The sequence below is a fragment of the Bufo bufo genome, chromosome 5 (genome assembly GCF_905171765.1).
Source record: "Bufo bufo chromosome 5, aBufBuf1.1, whole genome shotgun sequence".
Taxonomy (NCBI): domain Eukaryota; kingdom Metazoa; phylum Chordata; class Amphibia; order Anura; family Bufonidae; genus Bufo; species Bufo bufo.
In genome coordinates, this window is record NC_053393.1 from 228,069,285 (window position 1) to 228,093,585 (window position 24,301).

General features: G+C 43.5%; 1 protein-coding gene across 2 annotated transcripts in view; it reads right to left on the reverse strand.

Moving 5' to 3' along the window:
* Positions 1 to 18,042: 18,042 nt before the first annotated feature.
* The window catches only part of TBX20 (T-box transcription factor 20), a 52,882-nt gene continuing 46,623 nt past the window's right edge, over positions 18,043 to 24,301 (reverse strand). For both annotated transcript variants that reach the window (XM_040433143.1, XM_040433144.1), the window contains 2 exons: positions 20,507 to 20,616; positions 18,043 to 20,409 (listed from right to left, as the gene is read on the reverse strand). In XM_040433143.1, coding sequence (XP_040289077.1) covers positions 20,075 to 20,409; positions 20,507 to 20,616 — 445 coding nt within the window. In that variant the 3' untranslated portion in view covers positions 18,043 to 20,074. The remainder of the gene's footprint in view (positions 20,410 to 20,506; positions 20,617 to 24,301) is intronic.

Below are 24,301 nucleotides of genomic sequence, written 5' to 3' on the forward strand. Positions count from 1 at the left end.
TTAAAACATATGAGCTGCAATATTTATTTCTTTTTCATTGGGTGAACTAGATCAAATATTATGTATGTTATATTAGAAAAACGCAAAAGGAGTGGAAATAACGCATTGAAACCGCATACAAAAATTCCCCACAAACAACTGGTTATTTGGAAATTTTAAATCCAGGCCAGGTTTTGGATTTCTCTGATGGACCTATATAAAGCTAACTTAGGATTGGGAGATCAGCTGCCACTGAAGAAGGGGAAGAGGTCCCCGAAACGCGTTTGGCGTAACCAGCTGATAGCTCCCACTTCACCTAAAGGCCTTTTCTACAGATGATTCAGATGACACAAAGTCTGTGATCTTTTCTTAAAAATTGGAGCGCTCCAGCACGTAAATCTTTCTACACAGAAACCGCCGAGCATAGTTCTCGTGATACCCGGACATAGTCACGGACTAGAGACACGTCAGAGATCACGTGAGAGGCGGCGTCCTGGGATACGAACAGTCCGGTCATCAGTCTCTACGGTACTCTGCTGCGGACCAAGCCAGGAGCACGCCATAGACCACGCTACTCCAGCGTTTGTCCCCACATACAAATACAAGACCGTGCATAATCAGGTATGCGGCATCTACACTTACTTTAAATACCATCTGGGCAAAGGTAAGACTTACTGTTACCTTAGAGCATACAGCATTTCACCTGTACATCAAATTGGACTAGAGACAATGTATCAAGTCGCTTTGGGAACCTGTTTCTTTTAAAAGTCCTTTTCAAAATATAGATACAATCTATTACCGCACACCTAATGCGGCATTCCTCTCCATACAGCAGCTGAAAGGAAGGACACATTATCTGCATTTTTTCATTAATTTTTTCTATCATTAGACCCATATATATAGGAATATTATCAAATACCATCGATTTTAAAGACTTTTTATGGGAACATTTTCTATGATTATTTTATGATTGTCATTGCAGTGTCTTATTTTGCCGCGCAGCGTTCATTTTTAGCCATGTATTTTTGGTGATTTTATTATTGTTATTTGAATTAAATTGTGTGATCACTTTATATTGATTTTATTTTCATTTTATTGTATTTATCCATATTACTCCACACATACAGAGTGCCAGCCTAGTCCATTCACTTAATCCAATTTTCTCCTGTATGGGTGATACAGTTTTTGGCTTAGAGCACCTGGTCCTGATTGCTTAGGAGTGAGCTATTCCTGTTATTTACTACTAATATAAAATGTCCTATTCAATTAAAAGTTATTAAACATGCCCCCTCACTCCTAATAGTACCATACATCCTAACCACTTCAGTAGAATGCAGGCAGGCCGGGCGGCCGGCGCGTCACTCACTGACGTCACTTGCCTGCACCACCTGCTTCATTCATAAAGTAGGCGGCGCAGGCAAGTGACGTCAGTTAGTGACGTGCCGGCCGCCCGGCCTGCCTGCATTCTACTGAAGCGGTTAGGATGTACGGTACTATTAGGAGTGAGGGGGCATGTTTAATAACTTTTAATTGAATAAGACATTTTATATTAGTATACCGTAGCGCGGGGCTATAGTACACTGACTGCACCGCCCCGCCGCTATTGCCGGCCCCCAGCTCCTCCTCCCAGTCCCTCCCCGCTCGCTTGTACATCGCAGCCTGCGATGTAAAACTGCCAGCATTCGCCCCATAAGACGCAGGGGCATTTTCCCCCCATTTTGGGGGGGGGGTGGTGCGTCTTATGGGGCGAAAAATACGGTAGGTTGATATGAGTCCGGGAGAAGGGGCTCCTTTCCCGGCTTGGGAAGAACTACTATAATAGCTTCTTGCATAGATGCAGGAAGTGACCTTGTCTCTAAGGTCTCTTGGTAAACCTGTAGTAACTGGGCTAGTAAGATGACTCAAAATTTCTTATATATTTTCACCGGCAACCCATCAGTTCCCGGCGATTTATTATTTGCCATGGAAAACACTGCTTCCTGAATTTCTAACAGTTGTAACGGGCCATTAAGATATTCTCTATCTTTATCTGACAACTCAGGCAAGGATACCCCCTGTAAATACGATAATACCTCTTCCCTGGTGCAAACGAAGCGTGACCGATACAGATCAGCATAGAAGGAGCAAAAGACGGACACTATCGCCTGAGTGTCGAAAACTTCCATCCCATCCACCCCCTTCAAGGCAGTGACATACGCCAAAGTAGTTTAGGCCCTAGACACAAGAACTAGCAGTTGGCCTGCCTTCTCCCCCTCATCGTAATACTTCTGTCGCTGGTATGATTATTTGTGCGAGCCAGTTCCAAAACATGTGAATTATATGCATCCTGTGCCTCCTTCCAGACAGACCAAGACAGCTGGTCACCCTTCTCCACAAAGTTCGCCTCTGTCACCTCCACCCGTTCTCACAAAAATTCCCCAAACAGTCGACTTTTGAGTTTGGCTCTGCTAATTCCCTGAATAAGCATTCCCTGCAGGCAAGCCTTAATGGTGTTCCACACCACCCCACTCGCTGCTGAGACCGTATTCAGACTAAAATACTCCTGTATAGTGTGACTGATATACGGGCAGTCAATTACCTGCATCCAAAAAGAGTTGAGTGCCCATAACTGCTGAGAAGGGGTACCACAGGGGAGGTGGACAGGCGCAGGAACAGAAGGGAATGGTCAGACAAGTATTTTACCTCCATCAAGTGTCTGCTCACAAACTCAGACCCCAGCGCTAAAACAATGCGGGATAAAGCCTCGTGTGACCTAGTGTAGCAAGAAAACTGACGTAGAGTGGGGTGCTGGGCGCGCAACAAATCCATCAGAGATACCTCTTCCAGTAGTGGGCCACCTGTGTCTGCCTACGTCCCCCCATATCTATCCCAGAAGGGATGAATGGTATTGTTAAAGTCCCCCACCATAATGATGGGTACATCAGGGTTATCGTTAATAAATGTCAGGGCACCTCTCAATGCCACACTGCTATAAGGTGGAGGTATATATAATGATATTAACAGGTACTTCTGTGTAAAGATTGATGTAAACAAATGAAGCGGCCAACTCTAGACGACTGCACCTGAAAGGGGATGGACTTATGGACTAGGTGACTAACCCCTTGGGAATAACTAGATAATGCAGAGTGGAAAACATGGCTCATCTACGACCTATGGAATGTCTGCGTCCCATCCTTCATGTGTTTCCTGCAATCATACAATAGCGGTAAGATGCGGGTGTAGATAATCCAGGTGCGGGATGTTCTGGTTAGGGGGAGCAACTTATCTTCCACCTGGCTGACACGGCCCTCCACCTCCACAATTCTCTCATTAACTTTCTGCAGGTCATGACGGATTAGGGAGAACTTTTGCTTCAGGGACCCCATTTGTTGCTGTAGCGCTGTCAGGGCCACTCCACAAGGGTAACTGCCCTGAAGACATCTTTCAGTGTAGGCTCTTCACTCTGGGGGAAATGGCCTCCCCCTCCCCATAACTGCTTCCTCTGACCTTGCGACACTGACCTCCATTACTTGAGCTTGGGAACCTCCTGCAGCCGCCTCCTCCTCTGTCTGGTCTGTCTCCTCCATCTGCAGCTCTTCCTCCACAGAGTGCCCTTTTGGCCCTGGCATCTTCTGTGGTGCCCTGAAGCCCATCAGAGCCCTCGCTGCAGCCAGCACGATGCCCGCCCTGCTCGTCTTCTTCATAGTAAGGAGCATGCACCATCTTGTACACAGCGCTCCGCACCCCCCGCCGCCTCTTTTCTTCTTTTAACAGCCCCTCTGGCCATGGGACCACTTCAGGGAGACACCGGACAGGTAGGGCAACAATTAGTAAAGGGTGGTCGCCCCAGGGAGTCTGCTGTGAGCTCACAGAGCAGGATTCTGGCTCAATTAGCGGGAGCTTGCTCTCGCTGCTGCCGCTCACATCTCCGGCCAACCCACGTTCCCCCCTTCCCCCCCCCGTCCACTTTGTTTAATAGATAAACAATTCAATTAGGCCTTGATTTCCAAATTGGGGTGAATAAGCTGTCTAGTTTTACTGTTATTGAGGTGTCCACCTTGTTTAATAGATAAGCAATTCTATTAGACCTTGATTCTGAGATTGGGGTGAATAAGCTGTCTATTTCTACTGTTATTGGGGTGTCCACCTTGTTTACTAGATAAGCAATTCAATTAGGCCTTGATTCTCAAATTGGAGTGAATAAGCTGTCTATTTCTACTGTTATTGGGGTGTCCACCTTGTTTACTAGATAAGCAATTAAATTAGGCCGTGATTCTCAAATCGGGGTGAATAAGCTTACTAATTTTACTGTTATTGGGGTGTCCACCTTGTCTAATAAATAAGCAATTCTTTTAGGCCTTGACTCTGAAATTGGGGTGAATAAGCTGTCTGATTTTACTGTTATTGGGGTTTCCACCTTGTTTAATAGGTAATTCTATTAGGCCTTGATTCTCAAATTGGGGTGACTAAGCTGTCTAGTCGTACTGTTATTGGGGTGACCACCTTGTTTACTAGATAAGCAATTTAATTCTGCAGTGATTCTCAAATTAGGTTAATTAGCTTTCTAATTTTACTGTTATTGTGGTGTCCACTTTTTTTAATAGATAAGCAATTCAATAAGTCCTTGATTTCCAAATCAAGGTGAATAAGCTGTCTAGTTCTACTGTTATTAGGTGTACACCTTTTTTAATGCATAAGGGATTCTATTAGGCCTTAAATCTCAAATTGGGGTGAATGAGCTGTCTAATTCTACTGTTATTGGAGTGTCCACCTTGTTTAATAGCTAATTCTATTACGCCTTGACATTGAATAACTTATTGTGTTTGCACCAGCAATCCTGCTGTCCTGGAATGGTTGACTCCGTCTTCAACATCTACTCAACTGACCTCAGACACCCACGCCGATCGCATGTGGGAGACGGGTGAAGAGGGGACTTCATTATCATCAGGGAATGAGGGTGGAAGCCTGCACGTGAAAGAGAAGCAGGGTGGCAGCGTGTGTCTGAACCATTGTAATGACCGGCATCACGCACAGGGAGGAAAAAGGGAAAGCCCTGCCCAAGGGAGAGGGAAAGGTGGTGACCCCTAACTCACCTTGCGGCTGGCACCTTACTGCCCTGACGTCCCTAGACGGGTTCCTCACCCGTGCGGCGATCACCTGCCTAAACCCTGGCTTTCCCTAAAATGAGCCCTAGATAGTGAACGGGCCGGTGGGATCGCTAGTCCGCACCACTGTCACTAAGAGGGAAACACCAGGGAGAGGACAGACAAAACAGACAAACACATACACCCAGGTGGGCGACCACAATAGACCACAAAGGTCCAACAGGGATCCGGAGGGTAGCGTTCTGGACCAACTACCAGAGAACGCAGCAACACAGCTCCAGAGGGTCAGAATAGATGTCCAGGCAGGAAGCTCTATATCTGGCAACCAGAGAAGTGTGAGAGGGGAATATAAGGAGGTTGGGAGTGCTGGACAAGGAACAGCTGAGGAGAAGGAGCTACGGATTCCTGAGTGAGCCAAAAGGGTTTGCAAAGAAAACCCAGAAAGCTACCATAAGGAAACAGCCCTATCTTACATAGAGCGTGCAGCCAACCGCTGCGACTTCCTGACCCCGGTATAACGGAGTCAGGCGTGGTTCTTGACACCCTCGTGACAGTACCCCCCTCTCTACGAGGGGCCTCCGGACACTCAGGACCAGGTCTCTCAGGATGAGAGGCATGAAAAACCCAAACTAGCCTGTCGGCGTTTACCTCAGACGCAGGAACCCACATTCTTTCCTCGGGACCGTAACCTCTCCAATGCACCAGATATTGAAGAGAGCGGCAGACCCGACGAGAATTAACAATTTTGGATATCTGAAATTCTAGATTACCATCCACGACAACAGGAGGGGGTGGCAGCGGTGACGGTTCTAGAGGTGGAACATATTTTTTGAGTAACGACTTATGAAAAACATTATGGATTTTAAAAGTCTGAGGTAACTCCAGGCGAAAAGCCACAGGGTTGATGATGGCTACAATTTTGTAAGGGCCAATAAACCTAGGACCCAGTTTCCAAGAGGGAACCTTCAATTTAATATTCCTAGTAGACAACCACACATAGTCATTCACTCCTAGGTCCGGACCTGGCGACCGTCTCTTATCAGCCATGCATTTGTATTTACCTCCCATATTTTTCAAGTTAGCTTGCACCTTCTGCCATACCGATGAAAGAGATGACGAAAACCGTTCCTCTTCGGGAACCCCAGAAGACCCCCCCTCTTTGAAAGTACAGAATTAGGGATAAAAACCATATGCACCAAGAAATGGTGACTTGCCAGTGGATTCCTGACGACGATTATTTATGGCAAACTCAGCTAACGGTAAATATGATGACCACAACTCTTGGTTTTCAGACACAAAACATCTTAGATATGTCTCCAGGTTTTGGTTGGTACGCTCAGTCTGTCCATTCAACTGAGGATGGAAAGCTGAGGAAAAGGACAAGTGTACCCCCAAACGGGAACAAAAAGCTTTCCAAAATTTAGAAATAAACTGGGTACCCCGATCCGAAACAACATCGGAGGGGACCCCGTGGAGCTTCACGATTTCACTGACGAATACCTGAGCAAGAGTCTTAGCATTAGGTAGTGCGGGTAACGCAATGAAGTGTACCATTTTGCTAAACCTGTCCACTACTACCAAAATAACTGTTTTACCCGCAGACAAAGGTACATCAGTGATAAAATCCATTGACAGATGTGTCCATGGTCTATTGGGAATGACGAGTGGTAATAGAGACCCTGCAGGACGTGTATGTGAAAATTTTGCGCGCGCACAGGTAGAACAAGAAGACACAAAATGCAATACATCCTGACGCAACCTTGGCCACCAAAAACGACGAGACAATAGCTCCAAGGTTGCTTTACTACCCGGGTGCCCAGCAAGTGCCGAATTATGATGTTCCTTTAATAATTCGAAACGTAGGTTCAACGGTACAAACAATTTCTCTGAGGGGCAAAAGACCGGGGCGTCCCCCTGGGCCTCTAACACCTTCCCCTCCAAAACAGAGTGTACCGCAGAAACAACCACTCCTCTTTGAAGAATGGGCACCGGATCACTCACATTACCCCCTCCAGGGAAACAACGAGATAGTGCATCAGCCTTGGTATTCTTTGCCCCAGGACGATAGGTAATCACAAAGTTAAACCTGGTAAAAAATAGCGACCACCTAGCCTGTCTAGGGGTGAGACGCTTAGCTGATTCGAGGTACAGAAGATTTTTGTGGTCTGTAATCACAGTGACGGGGTGGACTGCCCCCTCTAAAAAGTGACGCCACTCCTCAAACGCAAGTTTAATAGCTAATAGTTCCCTATTGCCAATATCGTAGTTCTTTTCTGCTGCAGATAGTTTTTTAGAAAAGAAAGCACAAGGACGCCATTTGCCAGGAGACGGACCCTGAGACAGCACCGCCCCCACTCCCACCTCTGACGCATCGACTTCAACAATAAAAGGCTGAGAGACATCAGGTTGGACTAGTACAGGTGCTGAAGTAAACCTCTCTTTTAGAGAGGAAAAAGCAACTTTAGCGGCGTCAGACCATTTAGAAAAATCAGTCCCCTTCCTAGTCATGTCAGTAAGGGGTTTTACAATAACTGAATAATTTTTTATGAATTTCCTATAGAAATTCGCGAAGCCCAAGAAGTTGTAGTGCTTTGAGGTTCTCAGGAAGATCCCAATCTAAAATTGCCTGGACCTTCCTAGGATCCATACGGAAACCTGAAGCAGATAAAAAATAACCTAGGAATTGTATCTCCTGAACGGCGAAGACACATTTTTCAATTTTAGCATATAATTTATTTGTCCGTAGCACCTGCAGTACTTGTCTGACATGCACCTCATGTGTTCTCAGATCAGACGAATAAATTAAAATATCATCTAGGTATATTACCACAAACCTGCCGATTAGATGACTAAAAATGTCATTAACGAAATGTTGAAAGACGGCAGGAGCATTGGTCAGACCGAAAGGCATAACTAGATTTTCATAATGCCCCTCAGGGGTGTTAAAAGCTGTCTTCCACTCATCCCCCTCCTTAATACGAATCAGATTGTAGGCCCCCCTAAGATCAAGTTTGGAGAACCACCTAGCACCCGCAATCTGATTAAACAGGTCAGGAATGAGAGGAAGAGGGTATGGGTCTCGGATGGTTATCCGATTTAATTCGCGAAAATCTAGGCAAGGACGCAGGCCCCCATCTTTCTTTTTAATGAAGAAAAACCCTGCAGCCACGGGTGAAGAAGAGGGTCTGATGTGTCCCTTAGCCAAGCTCTCGGAGATATAATCTTTCATGGCTTGTCTCTCTGGACCCGAAAGATTATATAACCTGGTCTTGGGTAATTTTGCGCCGGGAATAAGGTTAACCGGGCAATCATAAGGACGATGAGGTGGTAACTTCTGACAACCCTTTTCAGAAAAAACATCCTCAAAATCCGAAATAAATGTAGGTAGGGTAGTTATGGAGGCGACTAAGCAATTGCTATTTAAGCAATTTTCTCTGCACTGCTCACTCCACTCCAATATCTCCCTGGCCTGCCAATCCACCACTGGATTGTGCGCTACCAACCAGGGAAGACCCAGCACTACCGGAGTGGGAAGCCCCTCCAGAACATAACATGAAAGCATCTCGTTATGGTGGTCCCCTACCTGAAGGTGTAAATTATGAACAATGTGGGTGAGGTTTCTCTGAGACAGAGGAGCAGAATCAATAGCGAATATGGGAATAGGTCTCTGTAGCGTACAGAGAGACAAACCCATAGTGCGGGCAAAATGGGCATCTATCAAATTTACCCCTGCTCCACTGTCTAGAAAGAAAGAAATAGTCTCCGTCTTATCACCAAAAACAATAACCGCTGGCAACACATATTGCGATGTACGTATGGAGGAAACGTATACCCCCCGGCTGACATCCTCCACACAGCCTGGGGTTAGTAGTTTTCCGACGGTCTTTTGTTTCTGAGGAAAGAAGGACAGACATTAATGAAATGACCCCTCTCCCCACAAAAAAAACAAACCCCACGCCTACGGCGAGCCTCAGGAGGACGGACCTGATGAGTAGTTCCTCCTAGCTGCATAGGCTCGTCTAAGTCCGTACAGACTAACTGCTGCTTGGGAGGGGTTACCAATTGCTCCGTTTTTTTCAACCTGTCCCTAAGGCATCTATCTATTTGGATAGAAAGGGACATAACCGCATCAAGGGAAAAGGGGGTCTCATATAATGCAAGCGCATCCTTAACCCTTTCGGATAACCCAGAGCAGAACTGACTCCTGAGAGCCGGGTCGTTCCATTGGGTATCCGTAGCCCACCTACAGAATTCAGAGCAATACTCCTCTACCGGCCGCTCTCCTTGTAAGAGAATCCGTAATCTTGATTCAGCCAGTGCGACTCGGTCAGGGTCGTCATATATGAGACCCAAGGCCCCGAAAAACTCATCCACTGACCGAAGAGCCTGGGAATCAGTAGGGAAAGAGAACGCCCAGGACTGCGGGTCCCCCTGCAGCAGGGAAATAACAACCCCCACCCGCTGTTCTTCATTACCAGAGGAGTAAGGGCGCAGTTTAAAATATAATTTACAGGCCTCACGGAATGTCAAAAACTTGTCCCTTCCCCCAGAAAATCTGTCAGGGAGAGGGACCTTGGGTTCCGCAACAACCTGGTTACAAGTAGCAACCGCTTGGCTTGCAGTCAGTTGTAATTGCTGCTGTTGCTGGAGGACCGACGCCTTCAATCCTGCCACCTCCAAAGACAGGCCATGAAATTGTTTGGACAGAGCAGCAATTTGATCCATACTGGATTCTAAGTAGGTAAAAAAAAAATTTTTACCTACACAAAATAAGGGCCAGATATAATGTAATGACCGGCATCACGCACAGGGAGGAAAAAGGGAAAGCCCTGCCCAAGGGAGAGGGAAAGGTGGTGACCCCTAACTCACCTTGCGGCTGGCACCTGACGTCCCTAGACGGGTTCCTCACCCGTGCCGCGATCACGTGCCTAAACCCTGGCTTTCCCTAAAATGAGCACTAGATAGTGAACGGGCCGGTGGGCCAAAAGGGTTTGCAGCCAACCGCTGCGACTTCCTGACCCCGGGTATAACAGAGTCAGGCGTGGTTCTTGACACCCTCGTGACAACCATCTACTCGGGAGCCTACCTGTCCGAAAACAACTAGCGGTGGACGGCTTCATAAAGGCAGCAGTAGACAGTCACCATGGAGTGGTGGGGTTAAAATGTCATACTCGCCGGTGTGGACATTTTTTTATCAAGTAGCTGGAGGACATCAGCGTGGCCATATGTAGGATCTGTGGGCAGTAGGTATAGTGTGGCCAGGGTGCCAGTGTTGGCACCACAGCACTGCGTCAACACATGGAGCATCACCATAAAATGGCCTGGGAAAACCATGGCGCTAATGTAGTGATACAGCCTGGCGCATCTCCCATTGACCCACAACGCTTCTCCAACAGTCAAGTCTCCACCACCTCAGCAGAAGGGAGCTGTGTTTCCTTCCCATCATCTACTGGTCCCGATGCTCCTCCTTGTCATGCGTTTCACCAGCAATCAATCACCGATCACAGTATACGTGTACTCATCCAATGGCACGCTGAACGTGCTCCTGGCCAAATGCTGGCACTACAGACCCTCCCTTTCCATGTGGTTGACTCTGCACATTTCAGAGAACTGATGGCTTGTGTCAAGCCAAGGTGGAGAGTCCCAAGCAGTTACTTCTTCTCTATAAAAACAGTACCAGTCCTGCATACGTACATACAGCAGAAGGTGTGCCAGTCCTTGAGCACACTGCAGTCAGAACATTACTGCCAGAATGATCTAGTTTGATGCATTAGCCACCAATGTAGAAATCCTGGCTGATCCACACCGGATTTATCTTTTTAAAGGTTAAAGAGGACCTTTCACCACTCCTGACATTCCTGTTTTAATAGCTTCATGCATTCCCCATGTAATAACAATTCGGGAACATCTATTCTTGTGGATGTATGTTGAACCATAGCTTCATTATGAATAAATTGGTATTAGCCTTCAGTAAGGGTACAGAAGGGTGGTAATCAGTTGGGGCTGTGTCCCTGCACAGTCTGAAAATGGCAGCACTGATTGGATAGAGTGAGTCTGTGCAGGTACACCCCCCCAACTTGTTACCAGCCCTCTGTACCCTTACTGTGTAATGCTCGTGGTAAATGACTGCTCAGACGACATGATTGCAACTGACCATGATATTTCATGAGTTAAAAGTCTGCGATCAGAGTTATCTCAGATCACGGATTCTGCCATTGGGTGTCTGCTGTGTAAAACAGCAAAAACATGGCAGCTTTGGGGCCCACTCAACTCCTGAGTGGGCGCCATCTTTAAAGACCCAACACCCATTGTACATGTATGGCAGATGTTTGGAAGGAGTTAAAGGGAATAAGTCACCTCCTGCAATCACAATTAAGTACAGAACTAAATTCATAGTACTGCTGGAATGGATTCCAGATCACTAATTAATATGTTGATACTCACTCCTGTTCCCTGCTATGCCGCTGCAAAACGCCATTAAAATACATACACAGGAGCCTGCCCTCATAATGGAGAGGACCTTCTTGAACACTAGCTTAGCATAGCTAGGGGTTTAGCTTGGGAGGGGGAAACACATCTGAGTGGGCCCCTAAACCAATTGCCCCCTCAATGCATGTTTACAACTGCAGAGGCGCATCCTAATGGTTTACATACACGCGTTCAGCTTAGTTCACTTTTTTAATCGAAAGCCAGGTGTGAATCATAAAGGGGGATATGGTGCCCCATCAGGTCTTCCTGTATGCTGCTGGAGGCTGTAACTATAGTCAGCAACTTGAAGCCTGCTATGAGATACAGACTGTGTTATATACACATCTAAATGGACGATGTGTTGTAACTTCTGCTGATCTTCATTTTGTAGAACACCACGCATCCAACAAAATGAAGATCAGCAGAACACTGTCAATTTACATTTGTATATAACATAGGTTGTGTCTCATCACACCTCTGCTGCAACTTGCCTGTAATGAGATTCAAGCCGCGTTACATACAGATCAGATGTAAATAGATGGATGGGGTGTTCTAATTTCTGCTCATCTTCATTTTGGATGCATGGGGTGTTCTGCAGCCTGCTGCAACCAGTCCACTATACATTAAACCCCCTTATCAGTTCTCCAAGTTCATACAGTCCCCTGATTAGCCCCAAAATTCATACTGACCACAGATCAGCCCCCAAATTCATACAGACCCTAGATCAGCCCCCACAATCATACCGACCCCAGTTCAGCCCCCAAATTTATACAGACCTCAGATTAGACCTCAAATTCAAACAAACCCCTAATCAGCCCCCAAATTAATACAGACCCCAGATCAGCCCCCAAATTCATACAGACCGCAGATTAGACCTCAAATTCAAACAAACCCCTAATCAGCCCCCAAATTAATACAGACCCCAGGTTAGCCCCCAAATTCATACAGACCGCAGATTAGATCTCACATTCATACAGACCTCAGGACGGCCCCATAATTGACATAGAAACCAAATTCTTACAGACCCCTGATCAGCCCCAAGACATGACCCTAGAATAACTACAGACCACAACACCAGACTCCAGAAATAATGCAGACCCCCAGACCCCAAAATTAATACAGACCCCAGATCTGACCCAAATTTAATTCAGACCCCACATGTGACCCCAAGTCTATTCAGACCCCAGATCTGACCTCAAATTCATTCAGACCCCTGTGCCTCCTCTAACTTCCACCCTATTTTCCCCTAAAGACAGGACTCAGAACAGATAAAAATAAAAAACCTTACCTTTTCAACTGCGCTGCAGCTTAAGCTCTGTCCGAACGCACACACTGCACTGTGATCTGAGGTTGCACAGCTTCAGGTCATAGTTCGTGCTTATGTTCTGAAGCTGTACACTATCAGGACCTAACACAATACGGGTGCCCAGCAAAGAGGACCAGGGAGCAGTGAGTAATACCAGTGGTGCTATATTCACTGCTTCCTGGGCCTCCTGTGCTAATGAGCACTTCCACAATGTGTCTGTGGGCCTGGCGTGGCCGTCCTTCTGTTAGCTACGCCTCTGAACTCAATGTATTACAGCGGGAGGTGACAAAGTCCCTTTAAGCATTTACAATCTAGTTTGTAAATTACCAGTAAAGGGAACCTGTCAGTAGATTAAAGCTGACAGGCTCCCACAAGAAGAACTATGGGGGTCATTTACGTTTTCTTGCGTATATCTTTTAACAGATTGCGGCACAAAGGTTATTTGCACCGCAATCTGGGACTTTACCCTGCTCACGCCAGGTCTAAGGGAGTGGGCCGTCAGGTCCGTCTCATTTATCATTTTCTTTACGTTTTAGACGCCGGTCTTAATAAAGGACACCCTATGTTTTATTCTGTAATGCTGCAGCATTTCAGAGAATACATAATTTTGAAAAGAGCCAGGCACAGGGAAAAGTGTCTGCTTGGCAGCAACTCTCCATCTTCTCCCCACCTGGCTCAGCTTATTGCTACCTGTATATGGAGAGACTTGTCAATCAAGTCTAGCTGCGTGGAGAGATGTCCCGTGCCTGGCTCTTTTTAGAGCATATTTCTTTGTGCTGTTGGAGCCTGCTGAATGTCTGTAGGAATGGAATTCATGAGGAGACATGAAGTACAGACTGTGGGCTGTGGTAATGGAGACTGTATACAAGTTCTGCTGCTCATTATCCACATCCCCACCTCCTCTCTGTACTTCATGTCTCCTCACGAACTCCATTCCTACAGAGATTAAGCTGAAGATCTTATCAGCTGTATACTGACAAGCAGAGCAGAGAGGAGGATGAGGCAGCTCTTTGGCTCAGTGTTCTGAAGTAACTTGTCCTGCTGTGTGATTAGGACAGGTTTTGTGTGTACTAATAGGATGGCGCCCAATTTTATTTCTCCTAATGATTGCTCCCTAGACAAAACGATCCATTTTAACTAATGAAAGGTATTTAGGAATATATTTATCATAAATTAATATTTAAGTATTTTAATTTTATTAATTCCCGGAGAACCCTTTAACTGTGGGCATTATTTATGTTGCAAGAGAGGAGTGGTAAAGTGGTTCAGATTGTGCAATATCTATTAAGCCTTCTTTGCAGTTTCCATGCATGTGGTGTGACACATGAATTGTGCTTTGTGTAGTTTAAAACTTATTTTCTATATAGAAAGTCGAAACAAAAAAGTTTCTGTCCTGGGTGGGAGAAATTTGGATGTGCTGCCTGATGCTATACTTTTGGGTCCCACATTTTTATGCATCCATGTATAATATAATACAAAACAATCTTAAATATATTTAGATATGTTGCATTGTTCAGCACCAGCAGATGACACAAACATTTATTAAAACACGCACACAAATACTTTATTGAGTAATCACACATCTGCCATAATATACAATCTTCTCATGTTATATATTCTTAGATTTATATATAGAATTTAAGCAATTTTTTTGCGTAGCATTTTACTTTAAACATTTAAATATTACACCAGGTTGACATAACATTTCCAGCAGAAATAAATATATTGCACTTAAAAAGAAACTTCTATCAGGTGCCATGTCATAAAGGTGACAATTACAACTGCAGAATACAATTATACAGATTGCAGCTCCAGAGTTTACATGTAATGCAGCAACAAATGACACAATCCAGAAAAGAGTAAGAAGATAAATCCAGTTTTAAACATTTTTGAAGATTTTTCCGAGTTGTTACAAATTCAGCCACTTATCAGCTCCCAAAACAGTAGAAATGGTTAAGCCTGTGCTTACATTTGAGGCATGTTTCCTTTTTTCAAAATATATTAACTAACAGAAATAAATGATTGAATGATGTTTGGGAAACTTTAGTATTGCTTTAAAGGGGTTTTCCATGAGTACCATGGTTTTTAACATGTAGTTGAGTACCTCATGTACACCTTCCCCAATTTGGACTGTCCTGACCCATTTTTACTATTAAAGAAATCACTCTGGTTTGTTCACATCCTGTATGTAGCACTTCCTGTTTCTGTATTCAACCAAACCCATGATGCACCTCTTCCCCCCCCTAGCTCCACCCCTAACCACGCCCAGCTAGTTTCTAGTTCCCTCTCACCCAGCTAGTTACATAGTCACTCCCCTATCACTGTGCCTGTTGCTGCTTTGATACGCCCATGGACCTAACAGGGAAGATAGGGGCAATAGACGTAAAAGAAATACAAGAACTTCAGTACAATATATGTAGACCTAAATAGTTGAAAAAAAATATGAATGACCTTTGGCCCCATGGCCACACATTAATGGCCAAAATGGTAATTTCTGGAAAACCCATTTAGGCTAGTTGCACACTAGCGTCAGAGATCTGGCGGGCTGTTCCCTGCCGGACCTCTGTGCACTCCAGCATTGCTGAAGGTTTGTAAGGCCTTGTCCAGCCCCATTCACCATAATGGGGACCAGCGGAGATCCGTCCGCATTCCAGTAAATAGTTTTCTTCCAGTTGATTCTCGGCATATTTGCCGGAAATTAGCTGGATCTCCACCAGTCCCCATTATAGTGAATGAGGCTGGACGGAGCCTTATAAACCTCTGGCAATGCCGGAGTGCGCAGAGGTCCTACATACATAGAGGAAACGGTGTGATCAGAAGGTAAGAGATTTCCCCAACTAACAGAATGAAGAGAATTCCCCAGTTTGGTTTTCAAGTTAAAATCGTAGGCTTTAGGGCTCATCCAGATGGCCGTAAGCTGTCCGCAAAATCGCGGATCCGTTTTTTGCGGACAGTTCAGCATGTACGCAAAAAAACTGATTACATTCCCTGTTTTTGCTGATCCATAGACTTCAATAGGGCCATGTCCTGATTTTCACTGACAAGTATAGGACATGTTTCATTTTTTTGCTGAGCCGTGCAATGGAAGAAAAGGGCCCCATAGAAGTGAATGGCACAGCATCTAATCCGCAAAAAAACGGATCCGCATTTTTGTGGACAGCATACGGCCGTCTGAATGAGCCCTTACTAGTAGGCTATTTGTGTAACACAATTCATGCTGGATATTTAGTTGCCCTTTAGAGTGGGTTCACACACAGGTTTTTAATAGCTTTTTTCTGCGCTTTTTGTAGTTTTAATGAAATTCTTTGCATATATGATGTTTGTGATAAAAAAAAAGTTAGTGCTATATGTTAGCTGAAAGTCTGTAGGAAATATGAAACTCAGGACACAAGCATTTTTTTCTACTGGCGTTTTTATTGATTAGGGCATTTTTAGGGTCTCTGGTCTTTCAGCATGCTGAAGTTTCTGGCATTTTTATTGGCACCTCAGTAGGTAAAAATATAAAAAAAGGGGTTTGCACAGTTGTTTGGAAAAAAAAACACAGCTAACAAAATGCCATAAAAAAACTTATTTAGCATGGAATAAAAAGTGATCGGTTTCTGTGATTTTTTTTTGTGGTAAAAAAAATGGCAAACAGTATAAATGTGTGTAGAGACCTTAGAGTGTTTTCAGCACAATGTGACTTCAGGTTTTAGAGCCTGAATACACCACATGTTCCATTGAATAATTATTCATTAATTGCAATAGATTTTGAGAGGGTCACATACATTTGCACTGGCTTTTTTTCACTCAGAAAATGTCTTAGATACCTCTTGACCAAAAGTTTCAGCATGCCGCCGTTTTCAAAAAACTCAACCCAAAAAAATAACACCTAATTAACAAAACGGCCAGTAACAAAAAAAATGCTTGTGTGTCCTGTGTTTCAGACAACATCTGGCAGTGGTAAAAACCGCACCAAAAACTTTGGGTGCAAAAAAGGCACTAAAACTGCAAAAGTCCTGAAAAACTGAAAGCCTATGTGAACCCACCCTAAGGGCTCATGCACACGAACGTATTTTCTTTCCATGTCCGTTCCGTTTTTTTTGCGGACCGTATACGGAGCCATTCATTTCAATGGGTCCGCAGAAAAAACAGGAGGGTACTCCGTGTACATTCCGTTTTGTATTTACGTTCCGTAAAAAAATAGAACATGTCCTATTATTGTCCGCATTACAGACAAGGATAGTACTGTTCTATTAGGGGCCAGCTTTTCCGTTCCGCAAAATACGGAATACACACGGACGTCATCCGTATTTTTTGCGGATCAGTTCTTTGCGGACCGCAAAATACATACGGTTGTATGCATGAGGCCTAAGGGCTCATGCACATGACCGTACAGGGTCAGTGCCAGTCGGTCCGCAATATACGTGCACTGACTGTGTACACTCCGCGGAGCGGATTCAGACCTATTGACTTAAATGGGTCTGCAATCCGCAAGATACGACTGAAGATAGGACTTCACCTATCGTTTGCAGAGGCACGGATCGGAAACATAAGGAAGCACTATGAAGCACTTTTCAGGTCTGTGCCTCTGCACCACAAACATATAGAACACGTTTAATTTTTGGCCGTATGTTGCGGATCGCAGACCCATTCAAGTCAACGGGTCCGCATCCTAAAATGGAGTGCATATGGCCAGCGCCTGTGCATAGCAGTACGCAGCACGAGCATGGGGTCCTTACACTTGTGTGCATGAGCCCTAACACAGATTTGTGTGCCACAGAGTCAGTTCCCCTTAACCACACTGGCCTTATGCCAGACAATTAATTACTCATGGGCGTCTGTGATCTGATTGGAGCTTTAAAGGAGTAATTCCAGTTAAAAAAAATTGAGTAAGGGAAGGTATCATAATAATAAAATAAAAAAACTGATACTCACTGTCCCAATTCCTCTCCAATCTTCTCCACTGCTGCAGCCATGACCTCATGTTTTTGGCTGCAGCAGTGACACACCAATATATAACTTGTGACTTCAGCAATCAAATCAGTGGTAAATGGGACAGGACTACTGAGACCAGTGGATGGATGCAGCTGTCATGTGAGGTATATGGGTACAGAGCCCAGTGGGAAGGATTGGAGCGGCCATGCTGGAATGGAGGGAGTTCAGGAATGGGAGTACAAATTTATTTATTTTTTATTACTCTAACATCTTTTTTTTAAAAAAATGTTATTAGACAATCCTTTTAACGCAACTCAAATTTTACCCTGATAGCCAATGAAAATAATTCTGTTTTATTCAGGTAAATATGCAATCACATTTGAAAACCAAATTTTTTTTTCCTGGTTTGTTTTTCACTTTCCTTTAGATTTCTTAAAACAGCCTCCTTTCCAGCATTTATTTTATGAATGATGCCAAGAATCTACTAAATACGGTAACTTTTAGAGTCATGAAGAGAGCCTTTCATAGGTTTGTTTGTTTTCTTACAAATACGAAGGTCCACCTTAAAGTAGTTATAGAGCAAACTCTATAAGAATTTAAAGGGATTACTGTCTTTTTCAATTTACGAATAATCGTAGGAAATAAGAAGTATGTGACTTGATAGCCTAATTTAAAGAAAACCGGTCATCTCTCCTGACATGTCTGTTTTACTACAACTTGCATTCCCCATGTACCAACATGGAGAGCAACGCAAGTATTTACAGAAACAGACATGTCAGGAGAGGTGACCGGTCTTCTTTAAAGGGACAGCACTTTTTAATTGGCAGTAAGTTGGTGTCATGTACATTATATATTCCTGGGGTCATATATCATGAAGCATTATTTGGTTCCATTGGATCTTATTGCAATGCATAAATGCACCATGTCCTGAGAATGAGAACTGCTTTTCACTAATAAATACCCTCCCAAATGAGTCAGAATAATCTAAAAGGGTATTTCAAAAGAAGTCCTCTATGCAATGTATTAAGCTATTTTATATGATTATTAATATACTAGTAAACTACTGTTGTTTTGTCTGTCAACATCAGCATTTGATATATCTACTATGTGTGCATTCTCATATTTAAAGTAGTAAGGCTTCTTTAAAATGGAACAGCTTGGCATTAACCCCGTTCAGACATTCTGAGACTTGTATATCATATTTTACATCTTAGAAATGACATGTTTATCCTTGACAAATGTTCTCTCCTAAAGAATCCTAAAAGTTGTAACAGTGAATGGAAAGAAGTGACGACTGCAGGCTTTGGACGTAGGTCAATAAATAATAAAATATACTTTAACAGTTATACAATATATAAAATAATAAACACAACGTTAACAATTTGCTTGACAATGCAGTGATCTCTGAAAATCTAAAAACACCATATTCTGAAAGCCTGATATAAATATCAACACATTTCTATTGATATTAACATTGGCAGGATCAGAGCTTAAAAATGTAACTTTACCACTAAGGAAACTATACACAGAGGGTTGTAGTCCAGTTTGCCATCAAGTCTGCAGATTAGTTTCATCAACCACAAAGTGATAATTGTGCCCATAAAACTTACTCTGTATAGTTCTTAAAAATAAAAATTGGAAACAAATACACCAATCCTTGTTATTGCTAAACATTGGCACTCGAGTGCAAGTGGTGGCCTTAGATATGGGTCTTCTCAGGTTCCTTGTAGTAGAGAACACCTTATGTCATGAATAGCCCACATACCATGTCCTATGTGTAAAGTAAAGCCATGTTGCGCTGGTCCATATGATGCTCACATTATGACTGCAGGGTGTTTAGACATGCACTACTTCTCATAATAACCATTTTGGCTCTGGCTTCCAATGAATGGATAAAATATTGAGAATTATTGCAATATATATGGGAAAGATCGGTATGTACAATCCTGTGTTTAAAGCCTTCTTCAGCGGCTCCATTTGAAATAGTAAAGCAGCAATGGACATGAAACTAAGTCAGTATCTAGTAAGATATTACTGACAGTGACAAAACATCTTCTAAAAATTTTCAAGAGGATGACATTTTAGGTTGTCCTGTGTCAGCGTAGTCATTTATAACATCTTCAATGGAAAAGGTTATAGTAGCTGAGATCTGCTTTATGTTTTTCTCCATGGTTTGGCTGGAGTCCGGTTATTTGAGGAGATTCAGTGCTTTTGTCATCCTTACAATAGCATGTGATGTATGTGACCCTGTTAACTCTTAACTGCTCCAGTCACATAAATTTATGTGTATATTGTAGGCATCTCCTGTGAATCAACTCAGTCATACAAATGGAGTCATCACTGCAGAGTGTCGCAGTCCTTGGATGGCTGCATAAGGCCCCTGCTGAAAGTAATGGTGATACCTGGGCATATGAAAGGAAGGGAACGTAGGCCCACTTCCTTGCATGGTACTTGCGAGAGCTGTAGGTGTGAGAGGCATGCTTATCCGGCTGTAGGGGGGCAGGGATCCTTGGATTGGGTGGGGGATTGGAGTGGCAAGAGAAGCAGTGCTGGTGCCTAGTGCCGTCAATGTTTGCGGGTGCTGAAAACCAGAGAATCCTGATGTGGAGGATACCCAAGAGGAGAGCGACAAGTCAGATGTTGTAAAAGCTGATCCTATGGAGCACAAAGACGCATATTAGAATGAATTAGAATTAGAAACTAAACTACAAGAGTTTGCATAAGCTACCATCTTCTTTATATCTCATCTTACCTCTGCTCTGTACTACTTGACCATCTTCACCCACAATATCATCATCTCCATATGTCCTGATTGGGGATCTTGCATATGAATGTTTCTGTATAAGACTTTCTACACTTTCCCTGTATAATAAAAAACACATTGTTCAGTTTACAAAAACAATCATGTACAATCTAATGTGGGTAGTACTGTTCATTCAGTATACATATTGATGTCTGTAATTTGTGTCCTTTGTGTGAAGGGGTTAATTTCTCCTTAGGAAGAGAATGAGCCCGTTAAAGTGTCATACAGTGCACATGCAATGTAGTAATCATTGTTCTACCACCAGATGGCACTGTGAAGAAACGGGCGTGGCTCAAAGGTTTTTAGAATAAGTAATTGCTTCAGTTTGCTTTAAGATTGTATTTTCATTGTTGGAATTTTAGGATTTTGGTATCTTGGCTAATTATTCATCTTTGGTTTTTAATTGTAAAGTTTGTCCTTACACTGAAGAGGAGAGTTTGCCTACTTACAATTATCTGGATCAAGTGATTGCCAGTCAATGATTGTTTCTGTATCATTGCATCAGTATCTATAGATCTCCACAGCAGAATCTAGATATGCTGTGTACAAGGTTAAAGGTGGGTTTACACTGCTTGATTTTCGGACAGATTATCGGCAACAAACATTCCTGCGAACGCTGGTTCCCAAGAATCTGCCCATCTAAATGTGCCACCAATCACCCAATGAATGAGCGAAACACTCGTTCATCAGGTGATTCTGTCCTTCGTGCAGGCACACCAATCATCGTTTCTGAGCAGCAGATCTAAGTGTGTCAATTTTAATTCATGCCGGGAAATGTTTTCTCAGCACACATGAAGGTAAAGGGCTACTGACTTAGAGGTTTCCCAACATATATTTAAAATAAATAAGTCTCATTGGTCACGTGTCAATTGTGCACATGTCACTGCTGAAGCTCATTTTAATGGATGTCGGGAAACCTATTGTCTAGAAGAGGTCAGCTGATATGCAAGTCATCACCTTTGGTCTAGTGAGAACCAGAACCTGGGGACAGCAGCTGTGGCACTGGAACGATGGGACTGTCACAAGGCAACATTTATAGACAGGAGGAACTGAGCATATTATTTTTTTGTCGGGAAAGATTTACTTGTATTTTATTCATTTCAATTCCTGTTTATTCAGAGCGTTGAACTCAAGGAGGAGGTCCAATCCGTGATTGTATACAGAGATAGCTGTCAATCACTGATAGGACTGCCTCCCTTGACTTCAAAGCCCATATTAAACAGGAAATTAAAAATTGAAATGAATACAATAGTTTTGCTGCATTGTTTTCCCCACAAACCTATATATAAATTTGCTCAGCTCCTCCTGCTCTATAACATGCTGTCTGCAGATTGCATTGTATTTTCAGTGTAACAGGTTCACTTTAAAGTGGCCATACATTTAAGATAGCTGTCGGCTGAAAGCTTGTTTGGCCGAAAGTTATTTCTCCAAACTTTCACACAGTGATCTGCTGCCCAGAAGCAACGAATCTGTGTGGGGATGAGCAATTGCAGTAGCCATCACCTGTCCTCATACAGAGGAAATGATTGCTTCATATCAAAAGTAGCTGTCACCTTCTCTGATGAGTAGGCAATTATCGACAAGGAACGGTTTCTTCCCGATTATTGCCTGCTCAGTTAGCACGAGTAAATTTACCGTAAGCCACTGCCAGACCCCTCCGTTTGCAGCTTATCTCCCTAAGGAATAAAAAATTGGGCATGTTCAACAACAGCCAGTCTGATATTTCTCTCCCCCAACATCATTTGTTGGGCGAGAGTTGGGAGGCCCCATACACATTAGATGGTCGGCTAGTCCTGCCAAAAACTGGCAGGATTGGCCAACTTTAATCTAAAGTATGACCAGATTTACTGCACTATCCACCGTAAAATATTTTTCTTGAAATCTTAGGGCTGATTGATTAATACATTGGGTTTGCCGGTGATTATTTGTAAGCTAAGGACTTATATTTACTAGCTTGAAAGTATATTAGTTTGTAAACCAAGGGAAGAAAACAGAGAACACATTAATAGGTGAGCATGTCATTTAGTAAGCAGCTCAGTTTGAGATCTCAGATATATGTTCTTGGCTCAATTGAAGCTGGAAAATATTGGATACTTAATTAAAACAGTGATAAAATTGTGCAGTAATTGTTTACAATTTGGTAAATTGAATTGGGGCAAATGTCTCCTAATTTTTCTTCCCGAGGCTTCAGATAAAACCTATATATTCATAATATAATATTCAATTAGTGCAGAATGCTGCAATTTCTGTCATCGTGTCGTAAAAAAAAAACCTTGTTTTTGCCTCTGATTTTCCCTGGAAAAGATCCTTCCCTGCCAGTTTCAGATAGGAGCTGATTCTAATCAGTTACAAGAAGCAATCCAATTACTCAGAGGTTTAGTGCACTAACTGACTCCAGACTAATTCAATTTGCTTCTCTAAAGATCAATTGATCTGATTTGGATTTTTCCCTAAAGGCTGTTTAGGGGAAAGGCTGTGTTAAACATTTGAAAATGAAACGTATAGGCCACTACTGAGGACTGTAGTGAAATATACACAAACCATTTATTCCTGCCTGCATAATTGACATATTAGATGTGCCATGCTGTGATAGATTAAACAGTAGATGATGAACAGCCTCCACAAGACTTGTCAAATGTTGTTTGCTTACCCCCTAACATGACCCATTTCCATTTACCATTATATATGTATGCACATAGACTGGATAAGTTTATAGACTGTATCTTCCTATAGGTGGCCATACATCCTCAATAGCTGTCTGCAGACAACCATTCTCCACCATACACATGCACACTCAGCTGTTCTCTATGGAGAGTGGGGACTAAACCTCTAGCAGACATTCTGGTAGCAACTTATCTCTTAAGAACAAAAGGATTGGGTGTTGTTCTCATGGGACATGATCTGTTGGGGGAGAGTCAGCTATTTCCACTGATACCGGTAAGTTTGGGCAGCCTGAGAAACTTTTAATAAATACAATCCTTGAAAAAGTATTCGTATTTCTTGAATTTTTCCACAATTTTATGTTACATCCACAAACTTAAAGGATAACTGTCACATTTAGACCCTAATTTAAATTTTCATATACAATCAGGTCCATAAATATTGGGACATTGACACAATTCTAACATTTTTGGTTCTATACATGTCACGAGGGTATCAAGAGCCACGCCTGACTCCGTTATACCCGGGGTCAGGAAGTCGCAGCGGGTGGCTGCGCGCTCTATGTGTAAAGATGGTGCTGTTTCTTAATGGTAGCTTTCTGGGTTTGCCTTGCAACCCTTTTTGGCTCACTCAGGGATCCGTAGCTCCTTCTCCTCAGCTGTTTCTTGTCCAGCACTCCCAACCTCCTTATATTCCCCTCTCACACTACTCTGGTTGCCAGATATAGAGCTTCCTGCCTGGACTTCTATACTGACCCACTGGAGCTGTGTAGTTGTGTTCCCTGGTTGTTGTTCCAGAACGTTACCCTCCGGATCCCTGTTGGACTTTTGTTGTCTGCTGTTGTCGTCCACCTAGGATTATATGTTTTGTCTGTGTTGTCTGTCCTCTCCTTGGTTTTTTCCTTTTAGTGTCAGTGGTGCGGACTAGTGTTCCCACCGCCCCGTTCACTACGTAGGGCTCATCTTAGGGAAAGCCCGGGTTTAGGAACGTGATCGGCGTACGGGTGAGGAACCCGTCTAGGGACGTCAGGGCAGTCAGGTGCCAGCCTCAAGGTGAGTCAGGGGTCACCACCTTTCCCTCTCC